Source organism: Haliaeetus leucocephalus, unplaced genomic scaffold, assembly GCF_000737465.1.
Source record: "Haliaeetus leucocephalus isolate CR32 unplaced genomic scaffold, Haliaeetus_leucocephalus-4.0 Scaffold161, whole genome shotgun sequence".
Classification (NCBI taxonomy): Eukaryota; Metazoa; Chordata; class Aves; order Accipitriformes; family Accipitridae; genus Haliaeetus; species Haliaeetus leucocephalus.
In genome coordinates, this window is record NW_010972597.1 from 1,158,000 (window position 1) to 1,177,893 (window position 19,894).

A 19,894-nucleotide genomic window follows, 5' to 3' on the forward strand; every position below is an offset into this window, starting at 1 on the left:
GTCTGGCCTTACAAAAACAAGCTTTATGCCACCTTTTTTCCTAGCAGTTTAAAAGCAAGTTCATTTCAACAGTAAGTTTTTTCAAAGGATTAAAAAAATATATATATTAATGCACACTAAAAGTTGTTGTGTAACTTGAAGCTATTTTGGGTCATGCTGGGTTTGCCACACTCTCTCTGGTCCACACACGCTTCTTCCACTTGCACATGGAGGACACACTTAGCGTATTTTAATCAGCAAATACTGACAGAACATGCACATTTTATCAGACAAGGATCTCCAATTCATGCAACACATTTCAAGCAAGACAAGTGCTAGAAGCTTAGCAACAAAGGCATTCAATGTCAAACAGGTCTAGAAGACTTTTGCAGCTCTGAGTCAGAAAAGCATGAGAGCATCCTTTGGGATGCTTGCCTAAGAGCACAGCATACTATGAATGTATAGCAGACAGTCTGGCTTGTGCAAAAAGGATGTTGGTGGAGCTGAACCAAGATCTTGGTGGCTCACCATGAAAAAACAGGCCCCAGCCTTACACTGAGCCTAACTCCCTCAGCTGTGCTTTAGACCATATAACACCCTGACTGTTGCAATTACATATCTAGAAATGAAATCACATCGATATGCCAGGCAGCTTGAATTTTCACCTTTCTAATCCCGGGCTATTTTGTTGTTCATAGCTAGGCTTTGACTGGAGTTGTGAATAGGTGGCCCAGCCTTGCTATGTGCTAGTAGGTATGTACCCTGTTTTGCCCTGGGTAGGAGAGGTATTTGGATTCCAGCACTGCTAATCCTGCCCTGTCTTACAAAGACAGCTGGGGAGGAGGGGACAGAAGCATCTTAAGGGAGAAACCTGCAGACTGCCAACAGCTCAGCAAGAGGGAGCAAGAGCAAGGCAAACCCTTGGGGGACACAGCTTCATGATTCACTGAAATGGCTCCTTGCCATCACTCCTATTTGCCACACGTGCTACACGTGGGAAAAGATCCTGTGACCTGCCAAAGGCAAGGTAACATGCAACCACTGCAGCACAGCCAGGCACAACGCCTCTGGCAGGTTACATACTCCACCCCCAGGCCTGGGATTTCCCTAGCATGGAGGACAAGGATCCCATGATAAGCAGCTGCCCTGCAGTTTCTAAGGGTGCTTATCCTCACTGGTAATGTAATGGCCTTTTCCATCACCCCCTGCTCCCCAAGCAAGGTCACAGCATGCACCAGACCTTCCAGCTAGATCCCAGGTTCATAGTCTACCACCCACAGCCAGCCTGCAAGGCCTTTTCTTTCCCATCGTATCTTGGAGTGACGTTTCTAGTTAGAAACACCTTAAACCATCTATCACAGCAGTATCAAGGCTCTGCCTCTCTGTCCAGCTCATGCTGGCTATTGTCACGAGCAGAGCTGACCAGATTTCATTCATCCAAGCCTTGGTGGTTGAATGAGATGAGTGGCCCCGACTCCATGTGCTGCCTAGCTCTTGTCACCTAACTGTGGCCCAAGCTTTCTTTTCTCTAAAGGAGTTAAGAATGTTTCATGTCGAGACACAAAGGCTCCCCACTACCTGAGTGGCATCATGCTTCTCCTCCAGGTCACTGTAGTGCCAGTCCCATTAGCACATATGTTTTAGGATAACATGGTGTCTTACCCTTGGCAAAACTCTCTAGCTCCTTTATTCTGAATCAAGCACAGCACATCATCTACGTCATGTGTGGATCAGCCAGGAACCCAGAAGTCAAAGTAGAAGAGGTCTGGGTAAAAACCTCAGCTGCTTGTGAAAACGGCTGCATCCCACTTACCCAAACACCAGCACTGAGAGGCAGACACACATATTTTTCCCATGAGGAAGTCTTTACCTCTCATGGTGCAGGACATGGTACTGACAGACATGTCATGTTTTAATGGCTGAAACATCACAGCAGTGATTGCTCTCACAGAACACCAAATATGTTGCAATGCTGGTCTGATTTCTTCCATGGGCCACTCTCTCACTGGTGGTACAAGGTATGGCAGCTTGGCACCCTTTTGTCTTCCCTGTACAACCTGCTAAGACCTCGCTTTGTAGGTGCTGGCAAAGAGCTAACTGTGCTCCTGTCTACTGCAGTACGCCAGGGCCCACCGTGTCATCTGCTGCAGGGATCAGACCCACTGCTTGGTAGAAGTGAGGAGCAATGAGGACATCATTACCTCCCACTGTCTGAGCAGAGCACAGAAGAGACATTATTTGAAGAGACAGAAAATCACAAACAGCTGCTAGCCGATGAGTCACACAGACATATGTTAGCTGCTACTTCAAAAGAAGACTCCAGAACAAAAAAATTAGGTACATGAAAACACGAGATCCTCAACCTGTGTCAGTCCACAATCTCCATGGAAGTTGTTGAGCCACTGATCTGCAGCAGCCAAGACTGACGTGGTACATTATAGGAAGTCATTAAACCAAGTAATTGTGGCAGAGCTTTGCATCTTCAGTGAGGCTCCACCCCATCAGTGCTGATGGGAATAATCAGGATCATATCCCAAGCAGGGTGTTTTCTAACTACTGTCACTGAGGACTGAAGACAGTGCCCTTCACTGGCTGTCTCTGGAGAAAGGTCTCAGTCTGAAGGGAGACACAAGTGTTCTCCAAATTGCAAGGGAAATATCTTGGTGAAAACAGCATTAAATATTCAGGGTCCAGCCTGTCTCAACTACTTAGCTAGCATCTTTTACTCACATTTAATTCACATGAACCAACACCCACTTGCAAGCTGAACAGGTAATTTTATTCCTTCAGCATTTATTTGGAGGTCAGCTGCTGGGCAACACTGCAAGTGCCCTTTATCAATTCAGATTCACCACCTCTCTAAAACTATTTTCAAGCTACACAAGGACAAGAGGGATGCTAAGTTTGGGGTCTACAGAACTTGACTTGCCATCTATTCAAGCCAGAAAGAGCATAACAGCATCCAATAGGATGCTGAGGACAAGGGTCCTCCCAGCAGCTGTTTGAGCAGTGATCAGTGCCATTGGGTTCCTCTCAAATATTCTGCCTATAAATTCTGGATCTGCTAACCTTGGATTAGATCTGCGACTATTTTTAGAAGCTTGAACAAAAAGCAGTCATCCAGTGGAGTGCTTTTCACTTCCCATTTTAGACATTACATCCTTAGCCCAAATGTAATCACCCGCTGAGCTGTTCAAGGTCAACTCCTATTTCAGTCGTCACATCGCCCCATTCCACCTTTGTCCTGATGTCTCGCCAGTCTTGTCCCAAGAGCTGGTGTTGTTTAAGTTGAATGCAAAATGTCTGCACCTCTTACTCACCCGTCTTTGGAGAGGTGATGCCGGAAGAAGTCATTGGCTGCCAGTTTTATAGCCTTTTCTGGGGTCACTAGAGTCAGGTTCACTGCAGCCCCTGAGCAAGGAAAAGAGGAAAAGGCCATTGGAGAATGAGAATAAAGGAACCGTTAACTGGATCTTTCAGGAATGCATTGTAACTCCTGCTCAAAACCAAGGACTGATGAAGGAGAACTCTCAATGCATCAAAAGGGTTTAGAAACGTGAAACACCACTGGAAATTCATAGGATTTTTGCCTCCCGACACCTTAGGCTTTTGAAAACATCCCCTGAAGTGTTTCTACTCCATTTGCAATATGTTTTTTGTAATTTCTTTAGCTTTACTACCACTTCCCACCATGCATACATGCATCCTCTTCTCTCATCCAAGGATGCATTCCTACAAATCCAGAAGGATGCAGATCAGACCTTCAACAAAGGAGTACGAGTTGGATTAATAACCAGTCCCAACTCCTTGCAAATACTTTGTGATACTGAGAAGCAAAAGCCCCCTGCCCCACCTTCTTGCTAGTGTCCCTGCCCCACCATCACCAAAAGCAGAGCAGTTCGCTTACCAGGCAGCCCAGAAAAGGCAGAGCCATAGAAAGACCTGGAGGTTGGTTGAAAGCAACTGGCTGCACAGAAGTCAGTCAGCTCTAGAGCAACCCTTGGAGTTAAGTGGCTTCCCTTGTCTATCACCACTGGGTGTCACCCTCAGAACAGCCACCGTTGAAGTGGCTTTTTGTCCACCACAAGCTGCAGCATGCAGAAATTCCCCTCCAAGCACCGTGGCAACGCTTGCTGGGGGATCTGGGGTGTAAACAAGCATTGGCTCCCCAGCACCCACTGGAGTGGCCTTTTGTCAGGAGCAACAAACAGCAAATCCCTGTATTGTGCCTGTACAATGAAAGGTCTGCGTGGCCTGGCCGGCTGCTGTGGGCCATGGACACCAGCATTAGTGCAACACAGCGGCTGGGAGGCAGCTTTCAAGCTGCCCTGGGGGAAATGGGGTGAGGGGAGGGCCAGTTTCTTCTGAGCGTACTGGGTTTTGCACCATCAGATTAATGCTCCAGAATATTCTCCTCCCTTTAAATCTTATGGCTCAAGAAGTCCTCCAGTGGATGACCACAAGCTCTCCCTGCCTGCACTGAAGCATACTGAGCTCCAAGCCCTCTGGAAGAGCTTCGCTTGAGACTTGTTAATAGCCTATAAATACCTTTGCAAGGACAAACACAAATACTAGGGTATACCTTTTGCATTTATGCTTGCTGTAGAGATTTAAACAACTTGTCCCAAAGCTCTGTTTTCCAAAGTGAAGCAGACAGAGAAGCCTGTACTCCCACTAGGTTCTGAAGACCTGGCAGGGTTCATTTTCAGGAGGTTTGAACACAAGTTGACAGGAGCTATTAGGGCTCAACACACCTAAAGAAAGGCAACTCAATCCTCTGTTCCTCAGGATGGACTCCCCTCCATCCCCAAACTATTAAAGAACCCCTAAATTAGACACGGAAAGACATAGGTTTAGGGGGACTTCCCTCAGATTAGAAAGCAAAACTGCATCTAGGACTTCTGGGACCAGTACAGCTGGGACCAGGACATGGGAATCCTTGGCTCCACATCCTCTGCTCAGAGGACACATTTCCATCATGCAGGAAATTGCAGCAAGAAAACAGACAGCCTTTGCGGGGCAGGGCTGGGCAGCCCAACACATTTTCCCCCCCTCCAACTGCCATGTTCAGATTTTGCAGAAAATAGAGTAACACTTCCTCGTAGCAAGCTAAGCCAATGCATTCGTTCCACACTGGCCATGACATCCAACAAATGCCATCGTCTTCTACAGAAGCCAAATTAACTAGCCTGGGAGCAGGGCAGCCTTCTCACACTCCTGGGTTTTTGCAAACTTTTAAGTGTACCAGTGATTGCACTGCTTCAGTGTGATGTGCTTCCTACACATCATGTCCCCCTACCATGGCTCTTGCACATGATGAAAAGCCACACAGACATGATCCTTACGCTCTACCTCCACCTTTTAATGTCAATCATATCAGGATCTACAAAGCAAATCCACACAGCCTGATTTTTAAGTGGAGGTGGCTACCCAGGAAGCGTTTCCTCAGATGCCAAGTTGAAGACAACTTCAACCCCTCTCCTAATGGCTAGAAAGTAAAACACCTGTACATTAGTGACATGCAGCATGAATAACCATTTCCTTGGAAAAACAAGGAGAGAAAGAAAAAAGAATAAACCGCTACTCTAACACCAGTGCAAAGGGTTCATTGAAAGAAAGAAAACAAACTCCAAACCATCAAGCAAGAAACGTAAACAAGAAGTATGCTACTACATGCTGACCTCCTCCAGGAGCCAAGAGGCTTTCACAGCAATTTCTCCTTCAATTGCAAATAAAACAGAAGGTAAAAACACACAATATACAGAGAAAAGCTAATGAACCTGCATTTTCTCCTACATCTTTGGTATTTTCAGTAAAGCTGCTTAGCAGAGAATGGATAATCCCTGTCCTCAGTAATCCCTAACAGCTTCAATTCACTGGAGGAGGAGAAATTAGATACTTCAGCTGCTGGCTGTATGTTTTCCACGTCATTTTCTACCTTTTTACAAAATCTCATAGCTCTTCAATTCTTGCTATGCCAATGAGTCTATTTCCCTAATTAAAGTTAACCTTGGCCTATAGGCAATGCTACGTATACCAGAAGCAATGACAGACAAACAGAATGCAAAAATAAATTGCAATCATTAAAAAATAGAAAGTATTTTGAAAAGAAGTACAGAAGCACTATAAATAACAAATCAAGTAGAGGCAAAAGCAGTTGTTTGCCAAGTGAACTCATAACTGCTGTCTTCTCACCAAGCCTTGGGTTTTGTTATCAAAATACATTTCTCATAGAAGCCCTTATATACCACCAGCAACCTACATAACAGGGGGATTGAGTCATCCCCTGTGTGGCACTGGTGCACGTGGGAGGTATCATTAGCAGAGGCCAGGGAAGGCTGCCACACTACTGTAGCTAAACTGCAGCTATTCTCCAAACCTCATCAACAGCAAAGGGCATTCCCGCAGCCTGATTTCCTCAGGCTTTCCTTTGGCTCCTGCCAGCTATGCTAAGCAGCTGGTCTGCAAACAACAGTGGGACTTTCCAGGACACGTGCTGGGATCTATAGGTGGCTTCTGGATGGACTGTAGCAGGGAGCAGAGGGAGCACCTCTCCTAAGTCCCCTTCCACTGGTGTCCACATGGTCCAGGAGTCCACAGGCACCATGGATTCATTCATGTCTGAAGGCAGTACACCATCATACCTTGAGCACAGACAGGGCTAGACAGCACCACCCAGCTTTGAGGCACTGCTGCTACCTAGACATTACAGAAAAAACATGAGAAAAAAACCCTCCTCTTCTTCCTCCCCCAAACCAACCCAAGAATCCCTGTAACTTTTTGGGAAGAACTTGAGAGAAATGTTGGGATTGCCTTATATATCACACAATTTACTATGGGCTACTCATACAGAACAAGGGCTGTCTGCCCACACACACCACTTAAGAGAGAATTTGCAGAAAAGCATCCTACAAGCTCGAACCTCTCTCCTGTCCACACTGAGGAGCTTTGATTCACACACAAAGGCGACATGAAGTCACAGAGTGGGAATGGCTGCACCCAAGCAGACCCTTTCTGTCCTCCAACTGAGGCCAAGTGCCCTGCAGGGACAACTGATGCACTTGTGACTCCTCCATGGGCCACAGCAGCTGCCACTTTAGCACATTAAGATGCAATTGGGAGGATTATATGTTAAAGGCTGAAAATAAGAGCTTGTGAGTCATATAGCAACTTCTGCTGGGGAACTGGGACAGATGGAGGGAGCAGGAACCAATCCCACCATCTGATTTCCATCTTCCCGTCTGCAAGGCTGAGCCGTCTCTTTACCTTCTTCCCACAAAAGTACTCACATTCTTCACAAATCTTGGATGTATTTTACCCACCCGTCCTCCCCCCAAGAGGGAGGGAAGGGCTGCTAATGTCAGCTCACAGAACTGAGGCACAGAGACCAGGATTGCTGTACTTGGAGGACTCGCCTTTGTACCCTGGCCATGCTGAAATATCTATGAATTTCTGGAAGGAGCTGGAGCTATTCACAAAAGCCCTCTCCAAACCCAGCCCCACATTTAATAGTCAGAAGTGACAAGTAAATTCAAGCCACTATGAGCTCCTTGAACACAGGGTGTACAAAGTTAGTGGGACATGGACCAAGCTGATGAGGCTCATTATGGCTGGGAAAAGCAAGAGCTATGCAAAACCCTCTGCACCCTTTGAGATTTCTGCTTGGGAGTGAAAAGTGGCCTGGAGATGTACATCCCTTCCATGACCTTACACCTTACAGGACTGAGCTGTCTCTCCCAAAATCCCTGACAGGTCCTACAGTCTCCCCTGTAAGCTTCCAGGAACAGCTTCTTCCTTCTGCTCCCCAGCAAGCAGCCTGCCACTGCATATTTACAGCCAAAGTAAATGCAGGCTCCATTCCTGGCTAGGAACACAGAAGCAGCCAGCTTCCCAGAAAAACCAAGGGGTAACATGTCACCACTAGCATCGAAGATGCAGCTTGCCAGGGTTCCTCGGGATTATTTGTCTTGTTGCCTGCTCCCAGAAAAGCTGGCATGAAGCAGCCAATCCATCCCCGGCATCCACCCCACTCCCCCAAAACGCCCACCAGCAAGTTGGGCAAGAGACACTGCCTCATCAGCCAGCGCCTGCTCCCAGGCAGCAGTGTCTGTGTTTCCACAGGAGCTATGGAAGAAGTGGCAAGAGACGCTACTGCTGCCAACAGCAAGGCGCCAGCACCTCCGGACTCCCGCTTGAAAAAACAAAGAGCAAGGACTCACTTAATCAAAGTAGTACTTTAATCAGGCTTTATCAGTGAATGAGTGCCACAAAGAATGCTATCTGAACAACTCAGAGATAAAAACTGCATATTCAGGCAATTGAATACCAGTATATAAAATAATCAGAATTCAGTGTCGACTAAGCCAGTTTCAGCCTGTGCTGAAAGCCAGGAAGGTATTCCACATTTTCCTCTGCTACAAGTAAAGTCAGAATTTGGCCTGCTGTTCCTCTCTCCTCAAAATCTTTAAAAACTTTCAAGGATTTTGAAAGGTATAGAAAGGTATAATGTCAACTGAGGAACTCACTGCTGCAACAAACAGCCTAAGCCAAGGAGCCAGGAGATTTCTAGCAGGTTAGCACACAACAACTAAAGAGCTGAAGCTCCACCATGAGCCAACCTCTGATTTTCTTACCACCCAAAGGAGTTTTTTCTGGGGGTAGGTTATTTTTAAATATTTTTTTAATTGCAGATTGTCTTAACACTTAAAACAAAGCACTCGGGCATGCTTGAGAGACAGCTGGTTTTGGAGACAAGCTACGAACTAGATGGGATAGCAGGCCCGACCATTGGTAGTGGGCTTTGACATAAATTCAATCATCAACCACAAAGTCAGACACTTAAGAAGTTTGCTACTGACAAAAGTTACTGTGCCCGAGGTGGGAAACACACACATGCAGTCCTGAAACGAAGTCCAGCAGCTTCACTTAAACTGCTAGTAAAGATGAACTTCAATAAACAGTAAGGTTTAACACCAAAACAGCTACAGGGAAGACTCAAGCCCTCAATGGTGGAGAGCTGAGCAGATACCTGGCATAGAGGAGTTTATTTTCAGAAAGAGCTGCACCTTTCAACATCTTAGGATATTGCTAGGTTATTGCTTTATAAGCCAGTGAATGTGGGCTTTTCCTCCAACTTACACACCAGTGCTTCCAACGCAAAAGCTGCACCATGCCCGACTTAGCTTTATTTACCTCTGTACATGCCAAAGTAGCCTTCCGACCGAATTGTTTTAATGAGGCAGTCAGACCTGCAAACAAAACAGAGAGAGATAAGCCACAGGAGCTCAAAGGTGGGTGAGAGCAGAGAAAAACAACACAAATCTCTTGGAATGGTTTTCATTTACAATCTGTCAGCAAAACCCTGAGCCGAGAAGGGAACCCTGTCAGTCGCTGAATGTGCCATTGTTCAGGCCTGAGTCCAATTTCAGCCCCTAATTCACAGGGGCTTTGAAACCTGCGGCTCACCCTGCACGTGCTGTCTGCTTTCTAGAAACACAAAAGGGAAAAGTGTCACTGCAAGGGCTGTTTATCCAGGGTCCCCTGTGGCAAACAAGCATGAGATGCTCTAACAAGCAGATCCCCATGCGCATGTTTTTAAATCAGCTCTGGAAGGGAAATGAGGGGGGCCAAAACCCCCAATGCTGACTTGCTTGACTTACTCAGTGAAATTCAACACAAGTCACACAAACACTAGATGACCTGAACGCTCAGTCATCTGTGACCTCCCACGCAGATTAAAGCACTTACTTTTAATACCTCGGGTCCCACAGCAGGCAGCGAGCTCTCAGGCTCTCACCCTGGGGAGAGCGTGGCAGGGTGCCGCAGAGGTCTGCTCCAAGGGGAAAACTGTCACTGCCTTCGTTTCAACTATATTTACTGCAAATAGGAAAACTGTGCAGAGCGCCAGAATGGCTCAAAGCCTTTCGAAGGCACAGCCGCACACACCTAACAAACCCAGAGGCGCAGTTCAGGAAGGCAGCACAGATCCCCTGGTAGAGTTTCCCTCTCTGGACCATGGCTGTGTGAAGCCCAGGCACTGGCTGAAGGCTGGTTTGCTGTCTTTGGGAAGGGACGGGTACCTCCTATGGTCACAGGGGAAGGGAGAGGTGTGCATGCATATGTAATTAAGGAAAAAAAGGCTCTTTTAAGTAGTAATAAGGGAAGTGTACCTTATGAAAACAGTAATACAATTCTAAGAGATTTGGCAACACAAGGAGTAAACTTCAATCTCCGCTCTGTAGTAGTGCTGAGGTGGGAGAGAAGGAACTACAGAGTTCCCTCGAGGGCTTTATGGCCCTGCTTGGGTCAAGACTGCTCTAGGGTACCCCACGTTATTTGTGAAGAGTCCATCCTGCATGCTGCCAGTCATGGCAATGAGTTTCCCCTCTCTGCTGGGACACCCTGCATCCTTTGGGACCCCATCTTTCATGCACCCTGCCCCAGCTCCTGCAGCTTGCATGCACCCACCTTGTTCTTGAGAGCAGCCCCCCAATTCGTAAGCCCCAGACATCTCGGGGCACCTTTCTTCTACCCCCCAACAAGCTCTTCCACCGCAAGGCATTTTTCCTGAGCCAGCGGTGCTGCTCTGAACAAGCCACAGCAGAGAGGGAAGCAGGAAGAGCTGCTCCCCACCATGCTCAGGCAGCCCTGCTACCTCACCGTAAGGCTTGCGTGTCACTCCCGCCCCTCGAGCTGCAGCAGAGCGCGATGGAGCCAAGGCCATGCCCAGCTCTTTCCTCTCCCTGGAAAAAGGGAGCCAACAGCCAACTAAAATTATACATGACATACCTGGGGCAGTGCAGCCCAAAAGCCGAGCTCTCTCCTGCCCTCAGGGCTGCTCCCAAGTGTCTTTGTCTGTTTCAAAGGAAAGGCTCCCCTGATGCCAAAGGTCTCTTGAGCTGAGCAGAAGCAAGGCATGACAGCCAAAATTTTATATGAACTTGCTGCCTTCCTGGGTGTTCAGCAGACACCTTTGAGATCTGGTATCGATGGGCATACAGTATTTCCCAAAAATAAGACCCTGTAACTGGGATGCTCAGACAAGCCCTCCCAAATCCCTAGCTTACGTAAGGGTGTCTCTCAAGACATGCTCCATGCATGGTAACTGCATCCTCTTAGTGCCTTTCCCTTACTTGCTTAGGTAGGACACAGGATGGCCTGATGTTGTCTAGACGATGTGTTATCCCCATTATTTCCTTGTCCCTGCTGGCCCCTCAGCCCCCAAAGACCCTTTCACTTATCCCCACAGCTGCTGCCAATGCCAGAGGAACACCTCCAGCATTACTCATTCACATCCAAGCTTTGTCACAGACTCTTAGGAGGAGCCAGCTCAAATATACAGGGTAAAGCCTGTGTATTCCTTAACGGCGCCTCATCCCACAACAACTCCTGGCTACGGAGCAGATCTGCACTCGACTGCTGGAGGTTAAAAGCCTCTCTCCTACTGAGCCCCCTCTCCAGAGGTGAGGCATCCTGGCACACACTCCCAAGGGGAGCCTACAAATCCTCCACCCTGCCCAAACTCCTGTTGCTGTCACCTATCAGGTCAGGGGAGAAACAACACTCAGCGAGGAGAAGCAAATTGCAGCAGCGGCAGGAGCAGGACACAACAAAAAGGAGAGGCAAGGCAAGATGGGAGGCCATGTCCTGCCAGCATGCCTGGGCACACAAACAACGCAGGGAGCAGAGAGCACTGTAACTGTCAGGGGAAGCACCAGTCTGCCACGGCACGCCAGAGCTCATGCATAATTACGTGTCGACAGCTAGAGCAAGGAGGCCCGGAGACTAAAACCATCAACATACAAAGCATTTCCTTCCTATTCCCACTCTGTCTCAAATTCTCCTGTGCAGGAAAGAGGAACGTATTGGTGTGGAGGAGCAGGGAGCAGATAACACTACTTCTGAACAAGGTGGCAGGAGGACAGGACACACATCATCAGTCCCAGTCCCTTCTACCCCCTCAATGACACCAGTACTTTTGGAAAACTAAGGCCTGACTCTAGTTCCTAGGATAAAGCATCTTGGGCTGAGTGTGGTGCACATTCTCCCAGCAGATACACAGCCCTAAGCATCCTATACAAATCCCAGGTGAATTTGGTGGGCTGGATATATTCACGCCTTCTTTTTCTACAGCACTTAATTTTTTTTGACATAGGACTGCTGGGGTAACTACAGCGTGTGTCAACCTGTGACCTTTCAAAAGGTCTGCATGCAGTGCTCTAGACTGGGAGTCGGTGACTGCTTCCTCTTTTTACAACTGACACAGCAAAGGAAGCACCTCCAATATGAGAGCCATGGAAAGAGAATAGAGGCAGAAATTCCCTCATGCACCTGCTTGTGGTCCAGCAGAGAACCAAACAGGGCTCATTGTGTTTTGGTCCTGAGCCCTGATAACAGTGAACACGCTGCTCCCAAGCAAGGCACGCAAACAGAAGTGTCCTCTGCAGAGATCTTGCCTGCTGGGCTCAGCAGCCTGAATAGCTGCTTTATTTGCTTTATCTGCTCAAGCACAGCTTGGTTCAAGATTGTCCCCCGGCTTTCCTGGGGACAGCCCAGTTGTTAGAAATGCTGAACACACCTGAAAGAGGTAACAAAGTGGAAGGTCTCCCCACCAAAAGTCCCGGGGAATTCTGCCCATGCGGGTGGTACTCACATGCTGGTGTACATCCGCTGGCCATTCTGCTGGTTCTGCAGGCGAGTTTTTGCCAGGTCAATGGGAAATACACAGGTGACCCCAATCAGCCCAGCTATCCCTCCATTGATCAGCTTGGCAGGTAAACTGTAAGGGGACGAGATGCAGAGAAACAGATGTCTTAGCACTGGCATAATGTCAGGGGAGGGAAAGAGGAAAGAACAGAGCTCTTTTGCATGTCCAGAGTTAACACATCACTGTGCAACAAGGCTGTCCCCCCTCCAGCATGAAGGGAGCTCTGCCTCAAGGCAAAGCGTGGCCCTTGCCATACATAGAGGGGAGGAGGGGAAAGCAGCACATCACATCAGGACAAACCACTGATGAGTGGAGTGGAGCCAAACAGCTAAGCCACACATCACTCAGAGCAAGGAAAAACCCTGTTCCCCAGGACCCAAGGGTTTCTGTTGTCCCTAGAGGAGAAAAGACAGTGCTGGACCGTCTACAACATGGATTGACTTCAGTTAGGGCCTGATGGCATCCAAGCCAGTAGGTTTACTGGCAAATGCTTCTCAGCACCACAATCAGATACACACCTAATGAGAGGTTCATGACATATCAGCTGCTACCATCACGTGGGAATGAGCCCAGCAGAAGTGCCCAGCTGGCAGCCAAGGAGCAGACGGCTGCAGCTCCAGGAAACTATTTCCAGACCCAGCGCCCGGAGCGAGGAGAACACACACAAACCAATAGTCTGGCGAAACCACCAGACTGGCAGCCTGCATGGCCGCGATGCAGAGACATGAGCTCATACCTCTCAGGGAAATCAAAACCTGGCTGGCTGCGTGTGCTTCCAAAACGCAGGGCTTTCTCTGCTTGCCTTTGTGCTCCTACAGGGAATTCTTGCACATGGCACTGAGTGAAAGCCAGATTAGCCAAACATGGGTTCCCAGCAAATTCAATTACGAAAAATGTCCAGCACTTATATGCTCAATAAACCACTACACACAGAGACAAAGGAAGCCTGTTTGAGTCAGCTCCCTCCAATAAAGCACAGGATATGGCTCCCTGAACACAGGATGTGTCAGATATTAAACTAACGGCTGACAGCAGTCCTAGATTGCAGCTGGGTGAGCCGGTGAGGCTGAGTCCTCCCACAGCGGGAACGGACATGCTGACTTTCACGACAGTGACATGATGCTCTGGATGGGGGCACAGGCTGCATTACCCAGTGGAAGCAGCAGCGGTGAGGCTGGCCATGGCATGCTGGGTTGAAGCTCTGCAAACACATTCTCCCCCAGCGGCATTGCAGAGCGCTCTGCATCAAGGGGCAACTGCAGAGAGGATCAGTAAGTGGCCATGCTGAAAGAGCTGCCTCTCAGCTCCAGGCTCAAGGGAAAGGCAGGATATGGAGACTCAGGGTTTCAACTTGAGGTCTCCCTGGAGAAAGCAGACAAAAGAGAGGTGGAAAAAAAATAAAAGTCTTTGCCCACAAGTGCTAAGCATGACCTTGACACTCCAGGAAACTCCTTTCAGCCTCTGCTCTCCTGCAGCCAGAACTCCTTCCTTCTCAATACCCACACCAATACAACACACACATGCAGCCCCAGGGCTGGCACTGCTGGAAGAAGAGGTGCTGAGGATGGGCAGACAGACAGACCTGAGCTCAGCCCATATCCCCAAACAAGACTGAGATTAAAACAAGCACAGCATGTTAGGAAGGTAGGCCCAAATCAGTGCATGAACTCAGTGCAGGGCCAAGACTGCAAGATCTCACCAGCTCGAGACTCGGTTGCCTCGGGGATCTTTGCACCGCAGCCTGAGAAGGGAACAGATTTGCCTGCAAACTCCTACGCTCAACTTGTGCTCAGGACATGGGAAAATTCCAAACAGTAAGCTTCACATCATGGTGCTCTCCTTATTTAACCCATACTCACACTGAAAGAGGAGGTTAGAGACCAGATAAAAGCATGTCAAGATGGAGGCACCATTGGGAAGGAGGGTGTTTCAAGGCAGGATCACATCAGCCTCCCCACATTCAGCTCTGAAGTCACTGCTAGCAGGTCACAGACTGCAAGGCACAACCAGTTCCCCTTTCCAGCCTCAGCACTGTCATCACTTCTCTAAGTGTCCCTGAAACACCCAGGGCAGGCAAACAGTTGCCTCTCTCAACCTGTTCCAATAGTGAAATCATCACAGGGTTTATATCAGGTGGAGACAAACACAGACACGTGGCAAATATCTTTCCTGCTGGCACCCTAAGTGCAAAAGATTCCCTAATTTCAGCACAGACCCCAGCAATAAAGGGGAATAGTCTGATGTGCCTGTGCAAGCCAAAAATTTGGACAACATGGGCTGCAGAGAGCCTCTCACTCTGTGGGTGAGAAACCCTTGCTCAACACCCCCATCACACCTGAATCCAACTACCCAGGTTCCCCCATGTGCACTGCAGAGGGAGACTAGTGCAGATGGGTTACATAGCAGTATCTGGCAAGACGCTGAGATCAAGTTCCATGTCCACTGCTGCAGAAATGCAATGCCCTTGATCTTGCTGTGCAGCAAACCACTGCTGTGGATTTTAGATTTTTGGTAACAATCTTATTTTGCTAAGGGATGACAAATGTACGCTGCAAGCAAAGATGGTTTGGTAGATCCTCCAAGCTTAAACAGATCTCCTTGGCTTGGCTGCCTGTGACCACTGCAGACTTGTGGTCGCACAGACGGAAGAGATGACCTAAGCAGGAGACGTGAGGGATTTGGGGCACAGAGAAGAACCTGCGACAGAGGCACTGCACCCGAGTCAAAAGTTTTTTCCCTTGGGGCTAAGACATCCCACTTTTCACCTCGGTGCTCTCTGCTCTCTCACGGGATGAGAATCCACTGTGCCTGGTCTCTCTGTCCTATTTAGCTTCTGCACAGCTACTGCCTCTCACTACCTAGGTGCGCAGGGCTTAGTGAAACGGGGACAACACAGGCTAGCATACAAATAAAGCCATTTGCTCAGTTTAACATGAGAAGGGATAGAATGGCATCCCAGTTCTCCTAGTGCTCCTCCTCAGCCCTTTTAACTAGTCCCTGTAGCCAGCAAGCTCCTGTTCACACTGCCAAGAGCACATTGGAGGGGCTGGGGGAGATCTTGGGAGGACACATCTTCCCTTCCTTGAAAATACCAAGCTTCACATTGCCACAGACATGTGGTCCTTTTGCTCTGCTGAGGCTATCAGGCACATACACCTGTCAGGCTCCATGGAGGTGAATCTCAGCATGCCCTTCATGGGTGTAAAAGAAGAGTGCCAAGTGCTCTCCAAATTGGGTAACTGATGATGGGCAAATCTAGGCACATAAACACTCCACAATGCTGTCTTGTTATCAATGCAGCTCAGGACTGTTTTCATTTTCAGAAGGCAGGCATGCAGAAAGATACCCTAATCATGGCAAACGCTAAGAAGGGGCAGCCCTCTTGCCTGTAGCATTCAGGCATTGCCAAGTCCTGGCCCTCTGTCACCAGGTTTCATTCACCCACTGACCCCTCCTGTCCTGAGCTGGTAACCTGCAAAACTAGATGTTTGAAGAGGACCACAGAAAAACCCACAGGAATCCCACACCACGTAGGAGTCATTTATCTGGGGCAACTTCATAAGCAGCAGAAAGTTAAACCCACGTGCAGAACTGTGCAGATCCAGCTGACACAGCTCTTAGGAAGCTATGGGTATTACTGCATCTTTCCAAAAGATGCATCCCAATTCATTTCCAGAAAGGACTCAAATCCAGCCTTTGTATATGCCAGGACCAACACTCTTAAGTTCCTGCTGTGCACTTAAGTGTCACTGATTATTGTTGGTACTTCATGTTCCTGCAATCACTCAAGCATTGACTGGCTTTAGAAGAAGGGCACAAGGCTCCATCTAGGTGGACTTTGTAATTACAAGCACTGCATCCCCTCGCTTTGCTCCCTTGATGGCAGCAAGCTGAAGTCAGCAGGTCAAGCTGACCTTTGAAAGAGGAAGCAAAAAGGAACAGACTCATGCAGGGTAAAAAGCATACGGCAGAAAGAAAAAGACAGCGAGAAAAAAGAACTGAAGAAAGCAGAGATGTGACAACATGGCAAAGACAGAAAATAAGAGAAGGTTGAAAAAAAGCAGGTAGGAAAGGAGCAGAGATGGAATCAGAACTGTTTAAGGCCAGAAGAGATGATCAGGTGATTTCTTCCAACCTCCTGTATCACAAAACGGATTAAGTTTGAAAGAGTTTAAAAGAAAAGTCTAAAGTACAACCAACAACTCAAAAATTTTTTAAAAGTTACCTGATCTGTTTATCAGCCATTTAATTCAAACTTGATCTTGTTAAGAAATGAATCTGTTCCTTCAAATTGTTCCTTAATTTCTTTTTCAGTCACTTCTTTTTCACTTCAGTTTCTTCCTGGGAAAGGAGAGAAAGACACCAAGGAGACAAAGTTGAGACACACTCTGCCTGAAGCTCAGGTCCTACTGGGCAGACTGCAGGGTGAGGCCAGCTGAGGAACAAGTGACTTAAGGGAGCACCTGGTCACCTCAGAGAGGAGACTGAGCTCCAGAGGGAGCCTTATAAATGTGTGTGTATATATAAATATACAAGCACATATGGAGGGAAGAGCTGCCAGAGTCATCAGGCTCCAGCAGCATGTGAGGAAGCGCAGCAGCCAGGCAGTGCACGAGCTCTGCCCAACGTCCAGGACAGATGTACCCATCACAGCTCTCTGGAACTCCAGGGAGCGTTTCACACAGCACCATGTGGACCTCCAACTCTCTGCAGGTCCACCCAGCCACCCCAAGACAATCACATGCCATCGCGAGACCCATTCAAGACCTCCCTCCAACACATACATGCTGTTTCTAAAGGACAGTCTTCAAAAACCTGCTCCTCCAGTGGTTACAATCCTTCCTCTATTTCCCAGCCAAAACAGACAGCCCATGCTCCATCTTGTGCCAACATTGTCTTTTAAGTAGTGCCTCTCCCTCCCCAAGCTATTGATGTGACTTTGCCCTTTGGACCACTCTTTTGAGCTCAGTGTCTACTGGCACAGCGCTGAAGCTCCAAGTCTGCGGGAAATGGTTCTCTCTAAGACTCCTAATTGCTCCTGTTTAACGAGAGCTGGTAGAAGTCACTACACAAACAAATCTGGACTCTGGAAAAAATTTCAGAAGTTGCCACAACCTTCAGCTTTCTGGAAGTGTCTTTGTCTCCTCCTCACTTCCAACCTGGGAATCAGGTGCCCCACGCTTCCATCAGGCATCTCAGCAGCACTCAGCCATTATCCTCCCTCTGCCCTTCCAGCTGCCACCTGGGTGGCGAGCCAGAAGCAGAGGAGATATCTTTGCCCTTTGCCTCTGGAATGAAATTTGCCCCTTAATTGCAGATTTCCTAAGCCACATGGAATCTCACATCCAACAAGGTGGCTTTCAGGCTGACATTTCTGCTCTGGAGACACAACCTGAGGGCCAAAGGCATTCCTGAGAATAAAAGGTCCCTGAAAGTGTAAAAAGCTGCTGATGGTGCAAACAGATACGGGAAGGAGAGCGGGTGAGGTCACATGCAGTTCAGCACTGACCTGCTCCCCTCCCTGTCACATGAAGTGCCAAGGACAGGGCAGCCTGAAAACACTTGTCCCATGCTTGGACAACATGAGATTAAAACTGCTTTTTCTGGAGTCCCATATTCAGGCAAAGCCATGAGACCAGCACACAGAGCTCGCTAAGGAAAGGGGCTCCTCTCCAAAACACTGCACATGAACCTCACCCAGTACACTACAGTATTACACCTTCTATCCCTTCCGTGACCCCTCTTCAGACAGTTTACCTGATCTCAACTAATCTGTGGAAGCAGACCTTAAAAATCTCCAGATAAGCTAAGTCTGCACTTTCTGAGTAAAAACTGCTTACACCTTTGGCTGCATGTGCTTTCATATGCACATCCACAAGAGTAGTTTGTTTCAGATTAATCTAATTCTCTATCAATTTAACAAGAACAAGACCAAAATATAAAAATATAGGAAGACCAGTTGCTGAAAGCCTGTAACCCTGGCATAAACAAGCCCTGAACCATGAAAACTCACTTGATAATGTCTCTACCCTCAACAGGATATTTCTGTTTATTGAGGCAGCAGCTCTGCCAAAATACATGCACCGAGTGGTCCTGACACCCCACTCCAAGGTCTGGCAAACTCCCCCCTTTGTTGCCCCTGCTGCAGTCTTCCCTGCAGAGAGGCATCCAGGAGGCCAGGCACTCATCGTAAAGGGCAAGGCAAGAGAAGACAGCAAGGCTAATATTCACCACTGACAGGTAGCCGAAAGAGTGAGAGACTGATGGACACACAAATGTATCACAGGGCTGCTTCATATCTGCTGACACAAGTAGCGTGATGGGGGTGGGAGAAGATGCTACTGCACTGAGAGGAACTTGGGACAGCTGGGTTTAGCTCTCTGCTCTCTTTTTTTCTTTCTACTTTTGGCTTCAGCTCTCCACCTGCCCGGTAACTGCAAAGCCCTCCCCAGCTGTCTGACCCAGCTGGAAAACTGCTGCTGCTTCCCACCAAGGAACAGATGCTCCTGCTGCAACTGCACAGCAGGAAGGGGTAAAAACAATCTTCCTGAGTTTAAAACCAGGCAGAGTTACAGGTTTCCTTGGTGCTAGCCATAGGGCCAGCAAATGCCAGGACTAGTATCATCTCCCCTAACAAAAGCTATTCAACTCGCAGACAAGCAAGGGGAAGAGAATGATGTGATCATTTTATAGTAGACACCAGCACTTGATAACTGTTTATACAGCACCTGGCACAACGGAGGCCTGAATGTCCATGGCCAGGGGATTTTAATGCATTAAGAGATTTTAATGCACTGAACTGGAAAGCTTATTTGAGCTCTGTTTGTTTAAACAGAGCTCCAGCAAATGACCATTTGCAAAACAAACCCAAAGTCACTGCAAACTCCATCTGAGCACTTTGTTGTAATCTACAGAACTCCCTGAGTCCCTTAAAAGATGGTGAATGATCAAGCCTCCAGCGCCCTGGCCAGGGAGTTCCTGGGGAGAGCCGGGTCTCAGATCCTCCCAGGGCAGGAAAAGAGCTGCAGTCCTGCAGCCTGAGGAGGAAAAACACAGGCTGGGAGGAAAATGCTGGTAATTTTATAGGATATTAAAAAAAAAAAAAAAATCCAGAACAACATTATACATTTAACCTAGAAAGGAAATAGATTAAGTAAAGACATAAGTATATCTCCCCAGGAACACAGTGCTCTCAGGAGCCAAAAAATG

General features: G+C 48.0%; 1 protein-coding gene across 1 annotated transcript in view; it reads right to left on the reverse strand.

Annotated features, from left to right (window-relative positions):
* SLC25A22 (solute carrier family 25 (mitochondrial carrier: glutamate), member 22) overlaps positions 1-17,026 on the reverse strand; it is a 29,568-nt gene extending 12,542 nt beyond the window's left edge. Inside the window, exons 1-4 of the mRNA XM_010562560.1 lie at positions 16,911-17,026; positions 12,632-12,757; positions 9,172-9,227; positions 3,300-3,390 (exon numbers count right to left, since the gene is read on the reverse strand). Coding sequence (XP_010560862.1) covers positions 3,300-3,390; positions 9,172-9,227; positions 12,632-12,757; positions 16,911-16,930 — 293 coding nt within the window. The 5' untranslated portion in view covers positions 16,931-17,026. The remainder of the gene's footprint in view (positions 1-3,299; positions 3,391-9,171; positions 9,228-12,631; positions 12,758-16,910) is intronic.
* Between the last annotated feature and the right edge of the window lie 2,868 nt (positions 17,027-19,894).